Here is a 22,147-nt window from a genome sequence, read left to right as displayed (position 1 = left end):
CATCTCTTGACTTTTTTATTCCACTCTTATTGTGTAATGTTTCACCACTGCATCTTTTCCCTTCTTTTTTTTCCTGCTACTTCTCACGACCTTTAATAACCTTTGTCGTCACGGGGAATTCTCTTGTTATCTAATATTTGTGGTTTTATTTTTCACCTCTCTTTCCTATCTGCACTAACCCTCTTTTCCTTGTGTGTGTGTGCTCTCTCCTGGTTTAGAGGCACAGCAGACAGCTCTCCTTCTGTGGACGTCTGTCAGTCTCCCCCTCAGCCCAGCTCTGATGCCTAGAGGTACTGTCTGTAGTCTCGGGCCTCTCAGGGGTCTTAACCTACCTAGGAAAACACAGCAGAGGCGTAACAGAGACAAAATAGCCTCAAAGCAAAAATAAAAAAGTGACAGCAGTGTTGATTTCAGTCACAATTAGACTTTTAGTGAAAGAAATCTGTCGCACACCATTAACTGTAGGGGGCTGACCATTAGGAATGTGCTCATTTTGTACTGCTGGTTGTTGGTGGTGGTATCTGTATCATGTACTCTCTCTGGCAGTATCTGATCTCTGCATGTGCTCTGCTCTGACACTGACTCTGTGGCTAATACATTGCAGGATTTACTAATAGAAATACCTCATTTGCGCTCTTTGTGCTATAACAAAGAAAAAACGCCTCAGGATCAGATCAATACTTGATAGTTGTTAGAGAATAGTTCATAGCTTTTCTTTTGAAATGAAACATAACCGTGTGTCTCATCCTGCTCTGCCTCTCCCCCGCAGGTCTTTCAGTGACAGCTGTTTTCTCAGTAGCCCTCTGTGTTCAGAGCTGGCAGATGTGCAGTGGTACGGACACGACAAGGCCAAACCTGGAACCCTGGTCTGAGACCTTCCTACAGGGCCCAGAAAGTCCCTTTGCCCTCTCCTACTGCGTATCAAATGTCCCTCACCACTACTCATTGACAACTGACAACCTCATCCTTAGACACCCTTCATAAAACCCGACCCTGACCAAACTGGGGGACTGGACATGAGCCTCCCTCCTCCCTGAACCTTACCCTCCATCTGTTTGATCCCCTCTTTATTGAGCCCCTCTCTTTCACAGCTCAGCTGTACAGGGACACACTTGCTGGGCTCTGATAAGGGGTGGATTTCAGAGTACGGACTGAGAAGTGCCATCTCAGCTGTTAAACTGATGCCCCTGCAGCACCACAGAGCCCGTTCTTTACTCACTTTCAGCACACAAGCAAACAGGAAAGCAACGGGAAGAGAGAGCACAGAGAAAAATCCAACATACTATTCAACCGAACCAACATCAGCTACATAGTGACCTGTTTTAGATCTCAGCTTTGCCCCCTTAATCTCTTTAACACCAGTGCACTGCCACCAATCAGAGGATACCTGCTGGATTTGAGCCACCAGTTGAAAAAATACAGATTTCAAGGCTTAAAAGAACTTTGCTGGATTCCATTATTCTCGTTGATGTTGTTTGTCCTTTTTGTTTGTTCATCCCTACATATTTATAAGAAGAGAAGATGACAGTCTTCAGAAACAAAACATCTGGATAAAACAACATTAAAGATTATGAATCCTCTCAAGTTCAACCCACAACCAAAGACAACTTCTGGATAAACTGGTCACACCAGGGTCCCCGGGCTGGTGCTCTCCAAAGTGATGACGTCTGGGTGGTTAATGGGACTCTATCTGGGGTATTGACAAGGACTACAGCAATAACAAACATTGACTAAGTACACAAACTGGTTTGGAATCTACAGAGTGAGTTGAAGCAGGCACTTTGCCGTGTTCTCAGCCTGGCTAGGTTTGGAGAGGAGAGTTCTTAGAGCATCATAAAGAGAATTGGAGTTGTTATTGGGTTTGGAATTAATCTATGCTTGTATCTCTGACTTCATCATAAATGTTTATTTAAACTCATTGGTCTTGACAAGATTTCTCTGTCCTCAACTGTCTGTTTGACTACATGTTGCATTGTGATCAGTACCAAACCAGAGCAGGGGCTGAAAGGGCATTGGGGAGTGTCAGCACGGCCACAAGTCACAAATACTGTTTTACTTCGGGTGTTGTTTTAATATGAACAACAAATTCTGATTCCATAGTTTTGATTTACAACCCCTTAGAGATTTTTTCTGGTCATTACTTTTGTTTTAGATTAAGGATATTCACTGATAATTAAAAAAATAGATATTCTCTTTCATCACTTGTGGCTTTTCCCCACCTTCAGTCTTGGCTCTGTACCCGCTCTCATAATGCTAAGTATCTCTCAACACCTCTTGTAGCACTGTGGTTTCTCATCTTCTAGTTCATCTCTTCAGCGTGACTCAACACAGACGGTCTAAACTCAACGCTACACACTTCAGAACTCGACACTCTGGGCATGTGTGAGTGCCAAACATATTGGTGCTTTAAATCTGTACTGTAATTAATTACTGAAACAGACAATTGCCCTTTTAATCCAAACAGTAAACCCCATAAGTCTATATGAAACAGCAGCTAGGTGAAGTGACCACTGAAGTTAGTGCTTGGCATCAGCTGCATTAGAAATTCTTCAAACTAACTATGAAAAGCACAACATTAACCTTTTCTATGGGGCTGGACCTACAGAACAGATAGAGTCTGCACATTTTCAAACCATAGCATTTTATTAAACAGTTGAATTAAAGAGCATGAGGGGAAACTTTAAGTCTCAAGAACAAAGAGTTACATGATACCTTTCGGCAAATACAAACTACAGTAAACTTAATGAATACTCCTGTACTGTCAGAGAGGCACAAGATATTGGCATAACTGAAACAATCTCTAACCTTTTCAGAATTCAATTTTTTTTCTCAATAATCCCCAAATCAAAAATTTGAAGCATTTGAACAGGGTTATTATAGCACATCTGGTTTCCTATGACAGAAGTAGACCTCTGCATGTTTTAGCTGTCCCTGAATCACATTCCCGTTACATTACCGTGGTGAGAACTGCTGTTTTGTTGTTGCAAAAAAATCCAAATCACCAGGTTTTGATTTTCCTAAGGTTATAACATCTCAGAAAAAAAGTGGACATGTTATTGTATTATCTTCTAGCGTCATGATGTCTGGATAAATGGTGTAACAATCTGTACTGTGTTGGTACATCTTGGCGTTTTTTTGTCCTTAATGCATTCATATCAGGTGTTGTAATCTGCCACTTTCTGGTCTATTCAAGTAAAGACAGTTTAGCCTCCACTACCTGCATGAGTTGTCCACCAATACCTGGTCAAGTTTGATTAGTCTCTACCCAGGATTGGAACCAGCACTCCCTGGTTAATGTGGTACTACAAAAGAACTACAAAACTGTATATGAGTAACCTATCAGAGTGAAAGTTTGTCCCTTATTTTGCTCTGTTGAAGCCTCTGCCCATAAAGAAACAATCCCATGCATGCCCAGCGAATCCACTGACAAATAAAGACCCCAAAGATATTCTGCATCCCATTTTTATGAGCATGTTTTGCTCAATGGTGACCCCCTTGCCCCCAGAAAGTCTGTTTTAACTTTGTGGTAATCTCTGACCTCTGAGCCCAATGTGAAGAAGTGTGATGTCCCTTCCCTCTGTAGCTCCAAACATACCAGATTTTCTGTGCTCCATAGAAATGTATGCGGTTTTTGTAACACACCCAAGAGAAATGAACTCTTTTATCAGTCTTTATCTGTATGTACGGAGGGGCACTGTAAGGTTTTGTGGGGTTTCTTAACATTCACATTCATTGTTTTAACAATGTGTCATTTTATATGAACAAGTATTGATTTTTTGTTTTCTTCTGACATTATAACAACCCTTTCAGGTGCTACAAAATGACCAGTTACTGCTTTGTCACATAGGATCTTTAGACACCTTCTCATAATTTCAATAGATTCAATACCAGATGTGCAAAATGGAGCGTATTTTAACAGACAGTTTAATAGTAGAACACTCCCCCCCTCCCAGACAACAGAGCATGTAACTTGATTTTATCAGTTCTGTTCAACTGTAACAATACATTAAAGGTGTTGTAGAAAAAAATGTGTAATTGATAAAAAATAACTGAATTCCACAGTTAATTTATTCTTTTTTCTATTAAAAATTTGTATAGTAACTTTACATTTTTCAAAAGTGTGTTGTTGGAAATTGACGATGAATTTTCAAGATGAGAAGCCGTGGTGGTTCTTCAGAATAAGAAAAATAAATTATTGATGAATGTTCTCAAAATTATGTCTTTGTCCTTTTTTTTTTTTCTTCCACTCTCACAAGATGTTTAGTCATTCACTTCCTCCCATGTGGCCCGGAAAAAATGCTTCATACCATTCTGCTGAGGGGGGTCACAGTATCAGACTTAGTCAGACTCATTACGGGGGATCTCCCATGTGTTCTTCCTCCCCTTTGGATAGACTCATTCTCTTGTCATCACATCCAGGCCTCCCTCACTTCTCTCTTCCCACTCTGTCCTCACAGAAAAGGAGATGGAGGATATCCTGTGGATTCCAGAGGAAAATACACTCCGAAGATAAAAGTAATGACTCGCCACCCAGCAGCCGAACACAGGAGTGAACAGCTGCATATGTGCATCAATGCAGTTTTTGCATGCCACTATGTCAAATTCATTTGCTAATTTAGATATTCTGGGAGAAGGCCCCGGGGTAGACCCAGAACGCGCATTATATCTCCCGCCTGGTCTGGGAGCGTCTCCGGATTCCCCAGGAGGAGCTGGAAAGTGTTGCTGGGGAGAGGGATGTCTGGGTCAATTTGCTTGGACTGCTACCCCCGCGACCCGACCCAGGATAAGCGGAAGAAAATGGATGGATGGATGGATGGATGAATGGATGGATGGATGGAATTAAGATACTCTGAACAATAGGCTAGGCTAGGAAAGCATCATCTGATCAAATGGATTGTCTATGCAACTAGACATGTACGCACGCTTCACGGACACTCTATCTACATACAAAGTGGTTTCTTAACAAGAATTAGATTCGTACTTCTCTAAGACAGACATCTTACTTTATACTGCTTTCTCTTACTCTGCTTCTGTGTCTGTTATTGAGTCCCCCATTACTCTTTGTCCTCAGTGTGTTTCCAAAGCAGCTTTCTCAACCAGGCAACAGCTGGAAGCTGTTAGTCAGACATGCCGTGAGAAACCTTTTACTCAAACAAGGTTGTGTGTTTGTGTGTCTGTGTGTGTGCCTGCCATAGGAGTAGTATATGACCTTGCTTTATGTTCTTAATTAAATCCTCCATCATTTAATCACCCACACACACCACAACCCTCACTGTGTCTCTCATCCCTCCACTATTTGGACGTACAGTATGTCTTTGTGAGGAAAAGTTTGAACCTTAACTATAAAAGTGAGGACATATTACAACATTATGACTGTTTAATCATTTAAGTTACAACACAGGCACAGTTAACAAATTATTCATGTGTGAATTCACAATGTACTGCTCATACTTATATTCTCAGTCATAGGGGTATCCCTGGTCTTGACCATGTTTATGCTTTTACAGAGAGTGTGACTGCATACAAATCGTAAATAATACATTCATCAACTTATCTTCCACAGCACATGCTACTCTACATGTTACACCTGATGTACAATATTTATCCTTGTAATGGCAAGGATTATTACAATGTTTAAAAAGCTTCTTGTGTGTTCTGTAAAATAAAGTATGTAAACAGACCTACAGGTTGAATTCGAGCCCTATATTCAATTATTTTTGCACATTTATTGTTCACAGTCTCTTGATGTTATAAATATAAGTGAGTAAAATTATTAATGTACTCTTTCTTTGTCAATTAGTCAGTGAATAGGATGACCTCAGATGAACTTTAGCAACATGTTTTGTTTTTTTTAAAAACAGCATCATCCTCTTCTTAAACTTGGACCTGATTGGATATACAGCATCAAACTGTACAACAGGTCAAATCAGTGGCAGGACTGCCCTCTAGTGTTGAAAATACAAAATCACAGAAGGTTGAAAAATGTGATCAATTTAAACAACATTTGGATGAAGAGTATATTGGCCAAGAGTAAAAGCATATATGTAATACACCACTACATAAATATGAGGTTGATTTATGAAGGTTTTGACTTGAGGAAAGCCAGTTTTGACATTGTGTGAATCCAGAGAAGTTATACAGAGTAATATATCAGGATACAAATGTATAACACCTAATGCAATTTACTACCCAAGCTGTTCTGAAGAGTCAAACAAAGGCTAATGAACAGCAATAACTTAGTTAAAACGATGAGGTGCATTCAGGAGTAAGCCTCCTCAGGTCACGGAGATTTACAGAGTGATTTCCTCTTGTTCCAGCAGAGGCCCATTGGTTTCATCTTGATTCTGCAGGTAGAATGAAAAAATATAAGTAGATGCTGTTACATCTTGGCAACTACAAACTGAACAGATTATTTAAGCAATTTCAGACTTAAGGTAGTGTTGTTTTACTAAACTTGATTCCTGCCAAGTGCCGGATATTTTATTTTTGTTATGTGAAATATATTTTGCGCTTTTTAAATATTTATTAGCATTGGCCTTCAGGGCGACTGTAGGATATCAATATAATGCTGCTTTTCAGTACAACACTGCCCCGAGTTGACATTGCTTCAATTCTACAAATAGTATATTTTAGTAAACATTAAAGCAACAACAAATATTTTTCTATTTAATCACTTATCAATCACTTGCTCATCGATAATTAATTCACTCAACACAACCGTTTTCATAAATGGACTGGAACTGGAACTGCAGACTGGAGACTAGCCCCTATATGGAACTGATAGTTGTAAAATGTGTCTTCATTTGATATAAATTAATCTATTCATTCATTCAAACATTTATTTATGCATGCTTTGGCTGACATGCACATAGAGCAGCTTCCTATAAAACATTTCATCATGTATCATCATTGCAACAAATCAACTGACGGAGGATTTCTAAATATTCAGATAAGTCACTTGTCATCCTGAATTAACAGCAGTACCCATATCAATGGTCAACTATTTTATCTCTGATTATTATAAAGAGTATTCTGCATGTTCCTTCCTGCTATAATTACCTGTGAAACGCGGCTGTAGGTTGAACTATAACGACTTAGACCTTTCCAGGACAGGAAAAGTATGTAGACTGAAGCAAGAAAACACTGAACAGTAAAAGCTATGGTGCTCCCCTTTGCAACACTTGAACCAGCACGCTACAGTAGGAAGAAGTCAGAGAAGAGCGAGAAAGGCAGTTAGGTTACAGCTCAGAGTGCTCATTAACTGTACAAAGCTGAATTTAAAACAACTTGTAATATAAGTTAGACGTTTGTGTGCCATTGGAATTGTTGGATTTCTCAAAACAAGGATAGAAAAGTCATAAAAGTATGTAAACAAAGGAATACCTGTTCTTTTGTGGAGAGTGGGAAAGGCACTGTAGAGCTGACACTGTTAGCCAGGAGAGCAGTGAAGCCGAACAGCAGACTGAAGATGTTCAGACCCATCAGAGTAATGACCTATTCATCATTAATGCATTATTAATCAAGACAACTGGCAAATTACAGCCAAATCTGACTTCATAACTCAGAGTATTTACCTTCAGTTGATTAGCTCTCCTCTGAACCTCTACTGCCAGACAACCAGCAGCCAGATACTATAACAACACAAACAGTTGTCAGTCGGTTATTTACTACCTCTCTCTCTCTGTCCGTCTATCTGTCTGTCTGTATGTCTCACAGATTTTCACAGAGTGATACTAAAATGTGGACTTACAGATAGGCTTGACCACACTGATGTTATCATGGAGACAGAGCAGTTGTAAGTCACACATGCATAGGTGACTGTAAAAAGTATGCAAGCCAAGGCACCATTGATCTGGACCGCCTGAGGGCACACACATATGAAGCAAACACACCATTTTAAAAACTTAGAGAAATATACTTCAACATTTGCTTTGGAAAAGAAAAAAGAGTGCAGCGTCTCACCCCAGCGACTAGGACTCTGGTGTTAACTACCGTGCCAAACCATCGATGAATCCTGACATCATACAGCTCCTCATTGTCAGCAGTGATCTGGGTCGGTGGTGAGGTTGGGGGTGTCTCCCTTACAAACACCTGGTACAGCCCCTCCTGAAACATGTTCTGTGTCATCTTATGTGAAAGAGAAACATGTTGTCAAAATGTTGCTCTGCCCTTTCAAACCAGTCAACACACAAACATGCTCACACAGCCTTTTAATTCTGTGTCAGTCTTTGTATCACGTACCTTTGCCAAATGTAGTTCAGCATCAAGTTTTTTATCCACAGGCTGTCATTTCAGCAGAAAATGTCATCAAACTGAACCAAGAAACATTTCAGATTTTCTCGAAGCTGTTGGAATTTCATAGCTTACTCAAGTAGATCTGGAGGGTGAAAGTCCACTTGGGTTCAATGATAAAGGGAGGGTAAAGTCCGTTCTTGGGGAAGTGATTTCCGGTGAGAAATCAGTCATGTCTTAGGGCTTTTCAGCTTGTAGGCAGGGCTTGCCTTTATGTCATTATGACACTCATCGGTCTGGTATTTTACTGTGAAATCACAAAACAAAACAGCAACTCTACAGCAACATACTGTTTATAACTTTGCTGATCTTGTCCTGTACATACAAAGATAGTATTTTCTGACAAAAAAATCTCATCCAACTGTCTTTTTACAGTCAAATATGTCACCTTGATTTCAGGCCTTGGGTATAACAGTTTAGTTTAGTTTAGTTTAGTTTAGTTAAGTTTAGTTTATCTATTATTCATCGTGTCATGCCCCGAAAAGGTGCCCAGCCCATATGGACTTACAAGACACTAGAAAAACAAAACAAAATAGGTATTGAAATTGTCAGTCTTGTTGCTGATGTTCTTGAGGCATCAGCATCAATTTCAATCTGTTTCATAACAAGTTAAAAACACGCCACATGAGCTTTAAGTTTAATTCTAGGACACAAAAATTAAGCAGAGAGGTTACTATAGGAAATCAAAGACAGAAAACTGAATTGGGATACAATTATGTATAGAATAAGGCCATCAATGCTTCATTTAAAAGGAAATAATGGATTAAGTGGATTAAGTGGATTTAGTGGAGGCCAGAACCAGTGTCCATAGATTCGAAATTCTTTTTGTCTGGTTTCATTTTCCTTGGAAGTTTTTGGCAATCCTAAATACAAACCAGCTTCTGCAAGTTAATCTCTTTCCTTCCTTACATACAAAACATTAGATCCCTTTTATATATATATATAGATATATATATCTATATATATATATATAGATATATATAGATATATATAGATATATATAGATATATCTATATATATAGGAATTTTGCTGCCTTGGCAAGCATTATCGATAAATGTGAAAAAGACAAATCAGGCTAATCAATACATTACCTTTATAATGCTTCAAATAAATGTTCATTTGGGTAAGGGCTTTTGTTTATTTACCTATTGAATTCTGCCCTTCCTGAAAACGTGTATGCAACAACACATAATGACAGTGTCAATGGAGTATTCTCAAAGTACAGGTTAGAGACTTTCCTTCTGGGAAAAGTGTTGTGCACTGACCATTCATCTGATCTTCATGCACTTCTTATGAGAAGAGAAATACCATAGACTGTATATTGAATTATTTTATATTGAACATTGTGTTTTTAGGATTTTCTCCATCATATACTGTTTGTTGAGGTTATGGATTCCAGCAACAACCTAGTGCAATGAACAAGCCATGAGAATACTGAAATTGTGTTGGGAAAAACTGAAGAATAAAGAGGTCAGAGGATCTGAGGACTTTGAAACAAGCAGTCCAAACGGTTGCTGTTGCCCAAAAGTAAATTTTACCAATGAAGGCTTCAATAATCTTTAATTTCTAGTGTAACAATAATGAAGCCTTTGTGTGTGACTTTTCCACACACAGTTACACAAAAAAAAAATCCAAATCAGTATCAGTATTGACATTGTAAGGGTCTTGAAGCTGGGATGAACCATATCAGTTAAAAAAATACTATTTCTTCTTAATTCCAATCTCTTATACTTTGCACTTGAGTATGTTGTGGATATTCACTTGAGTATAAAACAAAAACGCAGGCTGAAATGTATCTAATTGTTACCTTCTCTACTTTTCTCAAATTATTGTACGTTTCTAAAATATTTCAGGGTTCAGTACATTCTGCAACTTGGCCTTTCCATTTAAATAGCAAAAAGAACAAAAAACGAATATTTCATACATTACCAAATATGACATAAAACATTTGCAGAGAAATCTTAGCTTTTTTTTAAAGCACATATTTAACTTTATAAAAAACAAGAAAATATTAAATGATCATTTGAGGCACAAAATAAGATGTGGTATAAAAATGATGGTTAAAGAGATGTTGAAACAAGAGAAGTGAAAAAGCTGATATAAAAAGTTACAAGCATATGGTATCCAACATTGTTTCAATTACAAAGGCAATAATGCATCCACAAAGCAAATACATTAAGCTTCTACATACAGTAACTAGATACATAAAGACAAAAAACAGTGTAAGAAACTTATGACTGAGTCATGAGGAACTAATGAAGTGATACAAAGATGCAGTTTAAGCTCAGAGTATAAAAGCCACCTGTATAAACATAATGCATTCCATCAAAGCCAGAGGGCTCCAGAAAGAGGTCACAAACAACTCCTAGGAACAAGGCTTGGAGGATCTATTAGTCCACAGGTGTATTAAACCCATTCTGTTTTTCCTGGCAGTGTTTCTGCATCATCATCATCTTCTATCCTACCTGTGTACAGGTCAGCTAGCCTGCTGAAACGTGGTCCCCAGTGGGATAGGCTCTCAAAGTTCTGCTCCTCATCTGACTCAGAGGGGTTGATGGAGCTGAGCGAACTGGCCTCAGAGCCGTAGCCTTCGTAGTCAAACACAAGGAGAGAGTCGTATGGAGGAGCTGTGGGGTCACTGTCTGCTGCATCAAGGTTCTGCAGGGGAAAACAAAGAAACATACTGGAGAGTTATACCATTCATTGTGGCTATTTTGCCCTGACATCAAACATGGCTAAAGCTAAAACTCTGTTACAGTGACATGTGCATGGTTGTAAGTCTTAAAAGTGCAGAAAGTAAAACAAAACGCAGCGGTAGCTTGCCGGACTCCTAGACACCATAACCCCCCTTGCAGCATGTCCTCCCCCACTCCATATTCCCCACATTTCCTGTCTGTTTCTGCTGTCCTAGCTAGTAAGATAAAAATGCACCAAAAATAACTTTATAAAAAAGAAAAAACATGTTTTATTGCCTATTAGCACCAAGCTAAATCTGAATAACAGCTAATGTTAGCTTCTTCAACATACTGCCTAAAATGACTGTCAACTGAAGAGTGGCTGTATGCTAATGTTACCCTTGATATGAATCAGAAGTCAGAATCAGAATCAGCTTTATTGACCAGGTATGCTTGAACACACAAGGAATTTGTCTTTGGTAAGCTGTACTCTTTTTGTACAAAGGCATAAGAATAAATCATAAAAATATAAGTATAATAATAATAACAACAATAACATCAACTATAAACACAAAAGAATAACAAATGGGCATGACTAATATGCACAGGCTAAAAATAATATATGATAATAGTGCAGTGGTGCATAGTGCAAAGATGAACGTGACGTGAACATGAGGTAGTTTTACATTTTAAAAAAAAGTATATGTAGGTTATAGTTAAATGATAAAATAAAGGGGTGCTGGTGGCCTAGTAGTCTAAGCTCCCCACATTCAGAGACCATAGTCCTCGTTGCAGGGGTCGCGAGCTCCATTCCCAGCCGGTCGACCATTTCCTGCATGTCTTCCCCCACTCTCTACTCCCCACATTTCCTGTCTCTCTTCAGCTGTCCTAACAACTAAAGACAAAAAGGCCCTAAATATAACTTTAAAAAAAACCAATAATAATAAAATAAATAAAAATATGGAATTCTGCTTGGGGAATTGTTTCACTGTATATCTACATGTTTATTTACAGAGAGTATTTAGAGTTTAGAGTTCATCAGAGTGACAGCCTGGGGGAAGAAACTGTTCTTATGGCGGGTTGTTTTGGCGCACAGTGATCTGTAGCGATCTGTATGTGTTCAACAACAATACAAGAAAGGACTTAATTCCCAGGTAACAATATAGTTTGCAGGGTAGTGGTAAAATGCTAACATTAGCTGTTACCTGATAAAAGATAAAGAGTTCATTTTAGCTGTTGTCTAAATGTAGCTTATGTGTTTTCAAACCCTGTATGCTGATCAAAATATGGCTGATGTACCTCAAGACTTTCTGCACCCATTATCTTTTCAGTTTCTCATGAATAAGAAATTAGTGAGATTTTCAGATATCCTTTATTGACATAACTTATAACCTGGTAAATAAAAGTGCTGTCTAACCAGTATATGAGCTTTCCACTCTGAGCATGATGTCTGAGGGGAAAATGGCCACCATGTGAATATGGTCAATAGAACTCACAAAAGTGGGATATTTCACTTAAGCATTCTACAAATATTCAAACACAAAGTTTAAAACCTATTATAGGCCTAAAATATAAAATTGAGCATTGCTTACATCCTCAATGAATTTCCCAATCTCTTCATTGGCTCGAGGTTGTAGGCGATAGCTTGGTCGGCTTTGGACATTGGGAAACACATCAGTGCTGAAGACTTCAGGACGATTATCAAGCCCTCTGTGGAGTTGGCTCAGGTCGTACTCCTGAAGACAGAAAGAGCAAACAAAAGGTCATTCAGTCAATTACTGATATCCCACAGGTGAAATTTAAAGATATAGAGCAGCCTTAAGTGTATTTGTTGATATCTTGTTCAGAGTCATTGTGGTCTTCTGCAACCTACCCCGTCATCTTCACCCCCTCCCTCCTCATCATAGTAGAAGATGTTGTCTCTGGGTATCTCTTCAAGTAGAGCCACATCCTTTTCTGGCCTCCTCTTCCTCCTCAGCAACAACAGCAGCAGCAAGAGGAGCACTAAAGTCAACCAAAAAAAAACAGAGTATTCAAAGACAACCAAAGCCAAACCAACTAATCAACTAGTTTAAACCATTAAGTAACATGCTACATACACAAAAGACCAAAAACTACTCCAAGGACTGTGGTTGCAAGAGAAGGAATGCGTAAATGAGGAGCAGAGCGTGGAATGAAGCAAGTAGAGACAGCCCCTTGACAATGGCATACTTCTACCAGCAGTGTGCTGTCTTGGAAGAGCATGCCAGCATCATAGATACGCATCAGCACAGAGTAGTCTCCAGGTGACAGCTCTCGTTTGAGGGTCAGGGTTGCGACGTTGCCTGAAAGGATGGAAAATGCATGATGAACACTTGAGCTACTTCTTGTTAGATTTTCTCTATGGTATAACTGAATGCAGCTGTTATAAAACCCAAAACTAAAACCCAAAGGCTAAAAGATTTGTAGGCCCTGAATTGAACAGGTCTGCTTTACATTTTGTCTATAGGTTTGTTTACTTGCTTACTTGTTATTGAGTTTTCTTACTTGTAGAATTGGTGCTAATGGTCCAGTTCATTCTGTGCTCTCCCTGAAGCTCCACAGTAAATGGTCCAGCATGACCTGGTCCATCAAAGTCAACAATATCAAGCAGGGCAGGAGAAGGATCACTGTTGCATAGACTGGCCTTCCTCTGTCTGATCACAGGACGATGGTCGTTCACATCTAATAAACTTAATACCAGAGTACCAGTACCTGTTTTGGGGACTGAATCTAGAGGGATAAAAAGAAAAGGACATGGCAGGGTTATTATTTTGCCAGGTATAAAATTGACAAAGAAAGATGGCTTGGACGGGGATGATTGTTGAGACCAAAAGTACAGATTTACCATTGTCATAGGATAAAACTAGCACTGTGTATTTGCCGTCTTTGATATGTTGTGATTCTCTGTCCATGCTACTCTTAACTCTGACCGATCCTGTGTCTTTATCAACACTCAGCCACCGTGCTGTGTCATTGTACAGTTCATAACTGAAAGAGAGCAGAGAAATCAAAACGTATTATTCATACATAATACATACACATCATGGTCACATGCATAAATACTAGGTATATCATATTTACCTAATGCTCTGTTTCCTGGCTGTGTCTGGATCCTTAGCTCTGAGGTCAACCACCAAACTCTTTATTTCTGCATCCTCAGAGATGCCAACATGGACCTCTGCTGGACTGAAAACAGGAGGTTCGTTCCTGTCCATGACTGTTACTGTGACTGTGGCAGTTGAGGTTAACACCGGCACAGAAAACGGTGCTTCATTTGTCACTGACACCAGCAGGGTAAAGACAGAATTGCTCTCAAAATCCAGCTCCTAAGAGATGGAGAGCATGAGGAAGTATGACGTTCTCAACATTTATTCTTTTAATGAAAATGGATAAGTTTCCTAACCTTGGCTGTTTTGAGGATTCCCTCCATTTTATCGGAGCCCGTGGTGATGTTGAAGTCTCCCCTTTCATTGCCTTTGATAATTGAGAATTTAGTGTTGGCGTTTGGTGATTCCATCTCATCCTTGTCAGTGATCTTTAGCCTTACTACTTCAACTCCGACCTCATTCTCAGAGACTGATGTGGATATCTGGGAAAACAATAAGAAACAATAACATAAGGCGATGTAAATTATAATTATTGTAATAACTCTCAGTTTCAGCTCACATTTGTGTTGGTGAACTGTGGAGCATTATCGTTGCTGTCGGTAATGCTTATGATGACAGTGCAGGTGGATATGAGCCCTTCTCCCTCCATGTCAGCAGCTTCAATGATGAGTTTGTACTTTGGTTGGGACTAAAAAAAGAAAAATGAGTTACAGTAGAAACCAAAGTTGAGGCAGTTCAAAAGAGGGGAAGTAGATCACATTACCTCTCTGTCCAGTCCATCTGCCTTCACACTGATCACCCCACTCACTGGGTTTATAGCAAACATGTCCTTTTTGGGCTTTTCAGGCATCTGAGTCCTTATCTTATATCGAACCATAGCATTGCTTGTAAGTGGATCATCTTTGTCCACCGCAGTTACCCTAGTGATGATGTCATCTGTTGTAGAAAATGAGATGTCACCATTAGGGCCTGTGACAATTATATTTCAGAAAGTTAAGTTTTGTTACTTTTCAATTAAATTGATTAAATTCATTTTAATTTCCTTTAATTGTATGGGTGAGTGATAGATACTTATTGCTGAAGCATGAAGTGATAATCATATTAAAAATAGATTTTAAAAACTGTGTGTGTGTTTGTGTCTTGTTCATGTATTGGTCTAAAATGGCGTTTTGTGTATGTGTCAGTGTGTTTATGTTTTTGTCTCACCAATGTCAGAGCTCTCACTGACTCTGCCATAAAAAGGGTTCTGAGTGAATTTTGGAGGGTTGTCATTCTGGTCGATGACGTTGATGATAAGCTCCATGGGCTCCTCAGCTTTATTTCCCTCAATCAGTGCATGGGCCCACAGCTGCAACACACATCAAAAGCTATATCATAAAAAGTAACATGCATAAGGATGGAGACAGTGTTATGGAGCTACATGTGAAAAGTGAAATCTTGATTTTTTTTTTTTTAGCTCACAGTGTAGTTGGCTTTCTTCTCCCTATCCAGTGGTTGAGTCACATACAGCACCCCAGATCTCCGATCGACAGTAAAAATACCCTCAGGAGGCTCGTCAGCGCCCGGTCCGCTGATCTTGTAAGTTATCGCCAACCTTTCCTCGTTGCTTGACTTGATCTGAAGCACAATAATGAGGATATGTCAGTCAAGGTGGCCAAAATCACAGTAGATACATTTGAATTAAAATTCATTCAAAAGGGTTTAATCTACTTCTTTATTTACCTTGACCATGTATTTGGGATATGGACCCCGGCTATTCTCTGGGAAGCTAATCGCTGGAATGACCCACTCCCTCTTAATGCGTTTTAGATTAAACAAGTGTGGGATGTTTGGAAGCTCAATGGTGAGGAGCTGCTTGACTTCTTTATCAGCTGTGTTCTGTTTGAAACAAATCAGGTCAGATATATTATTACAATTGAATCCATACACCAAGTTCAAGATTGTATTAAAATTATACATTAAATGAACCTCTAGATGTTGATTGTTTGAGCAGTTGGTCCTGTTGTAGCATGGTGGAGATCCTGCTGCAGCCAGAAAGGCCAAACACTAAGGATAAAAACAGGAAGCAAATGTTTCATATTTAGTATTATTATTCTGTTTTATTCAGTATCATCCAGTGGTGGACAGTAACAGGGTAAATTTACTTGAGTACTGTACTTAAGTACATTTTTTAAGTGTCTGTACTTTACTTGAGTATTATTTTTTGGAGATACTTATTACTTTTACTCCACTACATTCAGAAGACAATTATTTTTCTTTTTACTCCATTACATTTCTATCAATGCTCTAGTTACTCACTACTTTTGCTTTGAAGTCAGCTCATGAATGTCCTTCTCTTTTCTGAAATCTGATCCCTAAGGAAGTAAAATGTGTTTCTGTAGTTCTGTTTGTCTCAGTGGTTTAGTTATACCTGTATATCGTGCGTCTCCACAGTTGAACATGGAGCAAACACAGAGCAAATTTCACTAAGATCAGGCAGTTCATTTAGAGGTGGTAATGATGGCTATGATTCTCCACCTGAGCACCCATGTCCATATCTTCAGCCTGTATTAGAGGTTTTTGAAATGAAGAATGATACGTATCGTTTGAAATGTTCTTCTTGTTTCCCACTCTGCCCAAACATACAAAAATTCACTGTCCAACCTGAGAAAGTGTGTTGAGCTACATAACATTTGTTTAATTCCAGATGAACATTTCAAACTAAGTTGTCTGTGCTTGGAGTAACTTAGTGTCTGTTTTTATTCCATGGTATAGTTTTTAGAAATTTCAAGTAAAATTAATGTTCAAGTAATGGTTTCTAAATAAACATAAGGTAACAGAATGTACTCCTATGTATTCTTGACTGCACTTAAGTATTTTCAAAATACAATGTTTAGAGATATTTTAAAAAGTACTTTGAATACTTAAATATTTTTAAAAGCAAGTACTTCAGTACTTTAACTCAAGTAATTATTTGACATAGCAACTTTCACTTGTATTGGAGCAATATTTGACCAGGAGTATCCATACTTTGACTTCAGTAATGAAGCTGTGTACTTTGTCCACCACTGGTATCATTACAGTAAACATCTATTAAACTTCAATTTCAAAGACAGTTATAAATCCCCAGACAGGCAGCATATGATTTACTTTTAAGACAAGAAACACAATTAGAGCTGTTTCAACGGAGCACAGATTTTAAACAAAAAAGTAATACAACAAATCTATTAATAAAATAAAAACTATAAATTAACAGTATACAATTACAACAATACACATATTGGGCAAAGAAGTTGAAGAGTTTGAGTTTTCTGACTGTAACATACGGATTCCAAGCCAACACAGTTGCAACAGTTGAAAACTCACCTGTACTTGGCACAGGAAAAAAAGCCCCCATGGAGTCCTGCTGCCCTCCGTCATCTCCCTCAGTAAACCCTTACAGCTCTTTCCTCCACTGTAACTGAAAACCTCCGGGCTGGATCTGCTGCTTTGTCCCAATGACAGCCTGCCAAGTTAGTGATATCAACGAACCCTCCTTACAGAGTGTGTAAGAGTTCCTCAGTCAGTAGGATCAATGATTCATCCTCAGACTCAGAACTGTTCTTCCAACTGCCTGTGGCTACTGTAATCATGTGTTTACTGAGCTTCACTCTGCCCCTATTGATGCTAACTGAAGAGTTGTTTGGTTTTGTCACTGGGGGGGTTGAAAGAAAACAAAGCTAGAGGTGACCTTAGGCAATGTAGGGCATGCAGGTGTGTGTTCATGCTTTTGGCTCTCACCTTTTAAAACGAATGAAATCACAATAACATGTTTTAATACTGTATTATTTTGATGACGTATTGTCTAAAATTCTGAACGAGTGAACTGTGGGAAGGCACAGATCTTTTATAGCTTGTAGTAAAATATACAAAACTTCACTTAGATTTTGTTTGCATGATAATCAGACCATTAGGGGTTGAACTTTCTTTGGAGAAAAGCATGCATGTGTTTACAAAACACTCCAGGATCAGATTGGCTCCCATGACACTCAGCAACTAAAACTTTAGCTAAGTTTATTTTGAAAACGTTGTTTCCCACACAGCTTTGGACGTCAGGCTCTTTACTCTTTGCAAAATATAATGGGTAGTTACTTTCTTATATTTTACTTTCATTTTGTTTTAATGTATGTCTCTGATCTGACACAAAATTAAGACAAAAAAATGTCCCTTTTTTTAATAGAAAGTCTTTTTTCACATTGAACAGAGTGACAGGTGAGACAGGTTTAAGATTTACAATGATGACAGCACATTTACAAAAAGAATACTTCATAGCTTACACACAGGTAAAGTAAACATCCAGGTAAACAGACAGAACTCTCACAGACTGATTGTCTAAAGCAAACTGTGCAAGAAAAATAACAACAAAGGTGCAGACAAGGAACAAAGAGAGTCTTCATTACTAAATAGACTTATAAGTACTCACAGCATTTCCACATTGACACCAAACTCCTGTGATGTCTGTAAAAAGTCCTTCATTATCCAGGAAATCTGTTTTTGACCTGATTGATGACTCATATTATGAATAAGCAACACATGATAAATCCATGGATTTGTGATCTTTCAAAAATATTTTTGCACATATGGTAACTTCGGTCCATTTTAAAATATGTATATATAAACTCAAGTAACAGGTGGTAAAATGGCCCCAAATGATCCAGAAACTGTCAGCCTGGAGTATTCATTGGCTGTAATCTAGACACAATTGAGCATTAGTATGATTTTTTAAAATCTCTGTCCAGCATTGTAAAGTAAAAAACTCCCTTCAGGCATGTTGAGGTCTGGCCAGGTTAGAGTTCAGATACACCACAGTAGCTGTGATATCGTCCCTGTACATTCGAGCCAAGTCCTCTGGCAGGGCGAGCATGGAGGCCAGTCTCTCCTGGCACAGTTCTCCATACTCCCCTGTACCAAGAGCACGTCTGATGAGATGTGTGGCAGCATTGGTGTCCAGAGCAGGGGAGGCGCGAGCCCTGCGCTTCAGCAAGAGTTCATGCATTTGACCTAATTTCAGCTGCCTCTCAGATGGAGAAACTGGAGCCTGAATGATGAGAGGACAGAAGAAGCTTTTAGATGATATAAAAACACAAGGGGAATATGCATGACTACTATGTCAGAGCCATGCACTGTGGTTTAGAGGACTAACAATACTTATTTTGACTTCATACAGACCTGGAGGTGAACCCCACTCAGGTGCTCTCCGACAAGTCGTACAGCTTCCTCATTTCCGAGTTCGTCCCACAGGCCATCAGTGCCGAGGATCAGAAAGCGGTCCTTCGGTCTCAGCTTGTGATAGGTTATTTCAGGCGCCACATCCAAATAGGGAGGAGTAAAGTAGTTTGGGGGAGTGTACTGGTACAGGTTGAGAGAGTCCAGGTCAACTCCAGACTCCAGGCTGGCTAAAATGCTCTGCTGCAACTCATGGCTCCACTTGAATCTCACGTCTCCAAAAGCACGCAGTGGCATCAGTACCTGAAAGTAGTAAAGGTTAAGGCCTAAAAGCTTCAGCAAATCATTTTGCAGGGTAAAAGCTCTGACAAGTCTCACCCCAAGAAGCCTGTCTTCTGTGACCACTGTGTCCCTCTCTGAGGGTGGGTGCTGGGCCCTGATTCGCTCCATCTCAGCCTCATTTTGTGAGTTGTGGTCCTGGGAAAGGGGTAAAGCACTCCAAGAACCATCCTCCTCCTGCACCCCTAGAACTATTCTGCAGTCACCAGCATTTGCAACGTGGATCCCTTCAGGGCCAATATGAGCCACAGAAGCAGTGCAACCAGCGAATGCAACCTGGATGGATAATGATACTTGTAACTCAGCACTGTGTGACTGTTATTACACTTGGAAAAGAAAGGAAGGCGTTTTACCTGAATAGCAGTGCTTTTCATAAGGTCATTGGAGAGGGGGACTTGAGCTTCTAAGGAGATGTCTGCATCGAGTCGTTTAAATGCACGATCCAGAGCATCAGGAGGACTTAAGAAAAAAGAGATAGTGGGATGGTGTTCAGGGAAAACCAATCACATGCAGATTTGGATAATTATGCATGCAGTAGTCTAAGCTCTCACCTCATGCCATCATCGTGTTCCTCACTGTCCAGTAATTCTTGCCAGAAGACTCTGAGGTGGTCAATGTAAAGTGAAGCAGATTCACGATAGTTGAAGTCAGTATGGTGTTTGTACCACTGCAAAATGGGAGGAACAGGTCTGCCTTCCTCCATGCATTTCTCAAGCTCCTCCAAGCTCTGTTTTGGCATCATTGCAACTGCTGTGTAGTACAGCAGCCGCTCACTGACAGCCTGTGCACATGCCCAGCCCCCATGGCCATCAAACACTCCAAAGAGCATTCCCTTTGACTGAAAAAGAAGGAGGAATTGTATCTGATTTTACAACCAGGGAAAGTAAATGAGAAGATGATTGTACAAATAGAGGAGAGGAGTTGCTCACCTGTAAGCAGGTGGCTGCACTGCGTCGATCCTCATTAGGGGTGTTAGCAGCCAGCTGGTTGCTCTCAAACTTTCTCACGGTACTGAGTCCTCTGCCATCAAACTCTGGAACACTGACAGTCTGAAACACAGATGTACATTTACTCAGAGATGTACATGTTAACAGATAACTGTAAGGTTGGCCTGTATGGATACCAATAGATGATATTATGGAACAACCTAAGCCATAATGAATAGGAAAACACAGTGAAAAAACTTGCTTGTTTACTGTGTATTTTTAGATGCAACAGTTCATAACATCACCTGCTCATTCGAGCGCAGAATGTTGTTGATCTGGACCTGGTTGAGCTGGAAGTCCAGATCTTGACGAGTAGAGAGTCGTCGCTTAATCTGAGACCAATTTCCTGACTCTTCTACACTGAGGCCCACCTGGTCAGCTCTGGAGGCACCCACAGATGAGACGTGACGGTGGACTGGCCGAGGCTGAGGAAACAGGAGTTCCACAAAGTGGGTATACAGAACAATCTGAGTAATCCCCCCCGAGTACTACTATTCACAGTACATTACAATAATGAATACCGTAAATAAAACATCTGATAGTTTGACAGCACTGAGACAAATGTCAACAAGGTTACAAACCTGCGATAAAGTAGAACAGGGAAGAGTCAGTGTGTAGCATGAGGCTCTCTGCAGGATGCTGGCGCACACACGTCCAGACATCTCTAGAATATCCGACGCTTTTGGTTTTGATTGTTGTGCAACTCTATCCATTTAACGTCCATGCAAAAGGGAAAATAAGGTCATTTTGAGACTTTTGTTGTAAAATCATTTGACTATTCAGGAGCTAACGCAACTAAGCCGCTTGATGCAATTCTAAGTCAGTCACAGCTTTAAATGAACACAATTTCAGCTCAGCATTGGAAAACACGATCCGAACAGCATGCCTACTGGCTTTTATACTTCCATTTCATTAACATGTCTACACTAGCGAGGTGAAATACCTTAAAATCACACAAAGATAACTTTAGAACATAGTTAGCTTGCTGAGTTAGCGTTAGCAGGCTAGCTTCGCGAATGTTTACATGTACACCCGGTACACCCCAACATCATGAGCCCAAACAATACACGTAAAGAAACAAAACACCGGCACACGGAAGGCCAGGGATTACACTCGTTGAGTGTGTGAAAGAAAAATGTACAATCAAATCCATACAAACTTTGAAATGAATCGACGATTATCGTCGAACTAGGCGACTCGACGCAAGACGCTGACGTATGACGTCAATATAGTGTTATGGCGATTTACGTTGCCCAGTCGAAAACGCGTCCGCAGATGATTTCTATATCGATATTTTTGATCAAAACAGATCGTAGTGCAATGTAATAGTACACTGACTATAATAATTTAAGTATTTTAGGGTTTAAGAAAGCCAAAATACACAATTCTCATTCTACAGAATCACATGTATCGTGTTGGGTAGTGCAGAGGTACAGACCGATCTCTGAAGCATATTCCAATATGTAGCAAATATTATCAGAACACAGTGAATAATTGTGGAAAGCTGAATGTTTTGAACCCTCGAAGTGCAATTGAATTTCC

The 22,147-nt window shown here is 39.5% G+C and overlaps 4 protein-coding genes across 16 annotated transcripts in view; 1 reads left to right on the top strand and 3 right to left on the bottom strand.

The window, feature by feature from the left end:
• frmd4a (FERM domain containing 4A) overlaps window positions 1–4,214 on the top strand; it is a 99,892-nt gene extending 95,678 nt beyond the window's left edge. For 7 of the 11 annotated variants that reach the window (XM_034685534.1, XM_034685535.1, XM_034685539.1 and 4 more), the window contains exons 24-25: window positions 219–290; window positions 770–4,214. In XM_034685534.1, the coding sequence (XP_034541425.1) occupies window positions 219–288 (70 nt within the window). In that variant the 3' untranslated portion in view covers window positions 289–290; window positions 770–4,214. The remainder of the gene's footprint in view (window positions 1–218; window positions 291–769) is intronic. The other 4 variants (XM_034685532.1, XM_034685531.1, XM_034685529.1 and 1 more) reach the window with 1 other exon arrangement.
• Window positions 4,215–5,365: 1,151 nt separating this feature from the next.
• On the bottom strand, window positions 5,366–8,351 carry si:dkey-30c15.13 (uncharacterized protein LOC558731 homolog). Its single transcript, XM_034685542.1, has 7 exons — window positions 8,242–8,351; window positions 7,963–8,127; window positions 7,751–7,861; window positions 7,575–7,631; window positions 7,384–7,494; window positions 7,060–7,194; window positions 5,366–6,344 (listed from the first exon to the last, which is right to left on the bottom strand). Exons 2-7 carry the CDS (start codon window positions 8,125–8,127, stop codon window positions 6,291–6,293), a joined length of 633 nt encoding a protein of 210 aa, XP_034541433.1. The 5' UTR covers window positions 8,242–8,351; the 3' UTR covers window positions 5,366–6,290.
• A 2,077-nt stretch (window positions 8,352–10,428) lies between these two features.
• Window positions 10,429–17,719, bottom strand: LOC117814294 (B-cadherin-like). The gene is made up of 15 exons (XM_034685540.1): window positions 17,442–17,719; window positions 16,065–16,142; window positions 15,819–15,974; window positions 15,558–15,713; window positions 15,303–15,444; window positions 14,860–15,032; window positions 14,656–14,784; window positions 14,393–14,578; window positions 14,071–14,315; window positions 13,835–13,977; window positions 13,495–13,719; window positions 13,068–13,292; window positions 12,842–12,972; window positions 12,561–12,704; window positions 10,429–10,951 (listed from the first exon to the last, which is right to left on the bottom strand). Exons 1-15 carry the CDS (start codon window positions 17,493–17,495, stop codon window positions 10,700–10,702), a joined length of 2,439 nt encoding a protein of 812 aa, XP_034541431.1. The 5' UTR covers window positions 17,496–17,719; the 3' UTR covers window positions 10,429–10,699.
• A 543-nt stretch (window positions 17,720–18,262) lies between these two features.
• Window positions 18,263–21,877, bottom strand: pdp2 (putative pyruvate dehydrogenase phosphatase isoenzyme 2). Of its 3 annotated transcripts, none has more exons than XM_034685934.1 (9): window positions 21,765–21,877; window positions 21,187–21,310; window positions 20,851–21,030; window positions 20,549–20,668; window positions 20,171–20,457; window positions 19,973–20,078; window positions 19,659–19,895; window positions 19,284–19,583; window positions 18,263–19,152 (listed from the first exon to the last, which is right to left on the bottom strand). In XM_034685934.1, exons 2-9 carry the CDS (start codon window positions 21,265–21,267, stop codon window positions 18,877–18,879), a joined length of 1,587 nt encoding a protein of 528 aa, XP_034541825.1. In that variant the 5' UTR covers window positions 21,268–21,310; window positions 21,765–21,877; the 3' UTR covers window positions 18,263–18,876. The 3 variants fall into 3 exon arrangements, with proteins under 3 accessions (XP_034541825.1, XP_034541826.1, XP_034541828.1); XM_034685935.1 differs by having other exon boundaries at window positions 21,761–21,827; XM_034685937.1 differs by lacking the exon at window positions 21,765–21,877 and adding an exon at window positions 21,549–21,567.
• Between the last annotated feature and the right edge of the window lie 270 nt (window positions 21,878–22,147).

Source organism: Notolabrus celidotus, chromosome 6 (assembly GCF_009762535.1).
Source record: "Notolabrus celidotus isolate fNotCel1 chromosome 6, fNotCel1.pri, whole genome shotgun sequence".
NCBI lineage: Eukaryota > Metazoa > Chordata > Actinopteri > Labriformes > Labridae > Notolabrus > Notolabrus celidotus.
Note: the sequence above shows the minus strand (reverse complement) of the source record. Positions and strands in the feature narration are given on the sequence as shown.

Bases quoted from the DNA above. Each gene is read 5' to 3' on its own strand.
- si:dkey-30c15.13 (XM_034685542.1), bottom strand. From the start codon at position 8,127: ATGACACAGAACATGTTTCAGGAGGGGCTGTACCAGGTGTTTGTAAGG. The intron at 7,862-7,962 runs GTGAGACGCTGC...GTGTGCCCTCAG, and splicing joins CCAGAGTCCTAGTCGCTGGG to GCGGTCCAGATCAATGGTGC. The intron at 6,345-7,059 runs GTAATTATAGCA...TTCTACCTGCAG, and splicing joins CCTACAGCCGCGTTTCACAG to AATCAAGATGAAACCAATGG.
- LOC117814294 (XM_034685540.1), bottom strand. From the start codon at position 17,495: ATGACGGAGGGCAGCAGGACTCCATGGGGGCTTTTTTTCCTGTGCCAA. The intron at 15,445-15,557 runs GTGAGCTAAAAA...TGTGTGTTGCAG, and splicing joins AGAAGAAAGCCAACTACACT to CTGTGGGCCCATGCACTGAT. The intron at 13,978-14,070 runs GTAAATATGATA...GCTCTCTTTCAG, and splicing joins GCCAGGAAACAGAGCATTAG to TTATGAACTGTACAATGACA.
- pdp2 (XM_034685934.1), bottom strand. From the start codon at position 21,267: ATGTCTGGACGTGTGTGCGCCAGCATCCTGCAGAGAGCCTCATGCTAC. The intron at 20,458-20,548 runs GTGAGCAACTCC...CTTCTTTTTCAG, and splicing joins GTGCAGCCACCTGCTTACAG to TCAAAGGGAATGCTCTTTGG. The intron at 19,153-19,283 runs GTCTGTATGAAG...CTCATCATTCAG, and splicing joins TGAGTGGGGTTCACCTCCAG to GCTCCAGTTTCTCCATCTGA.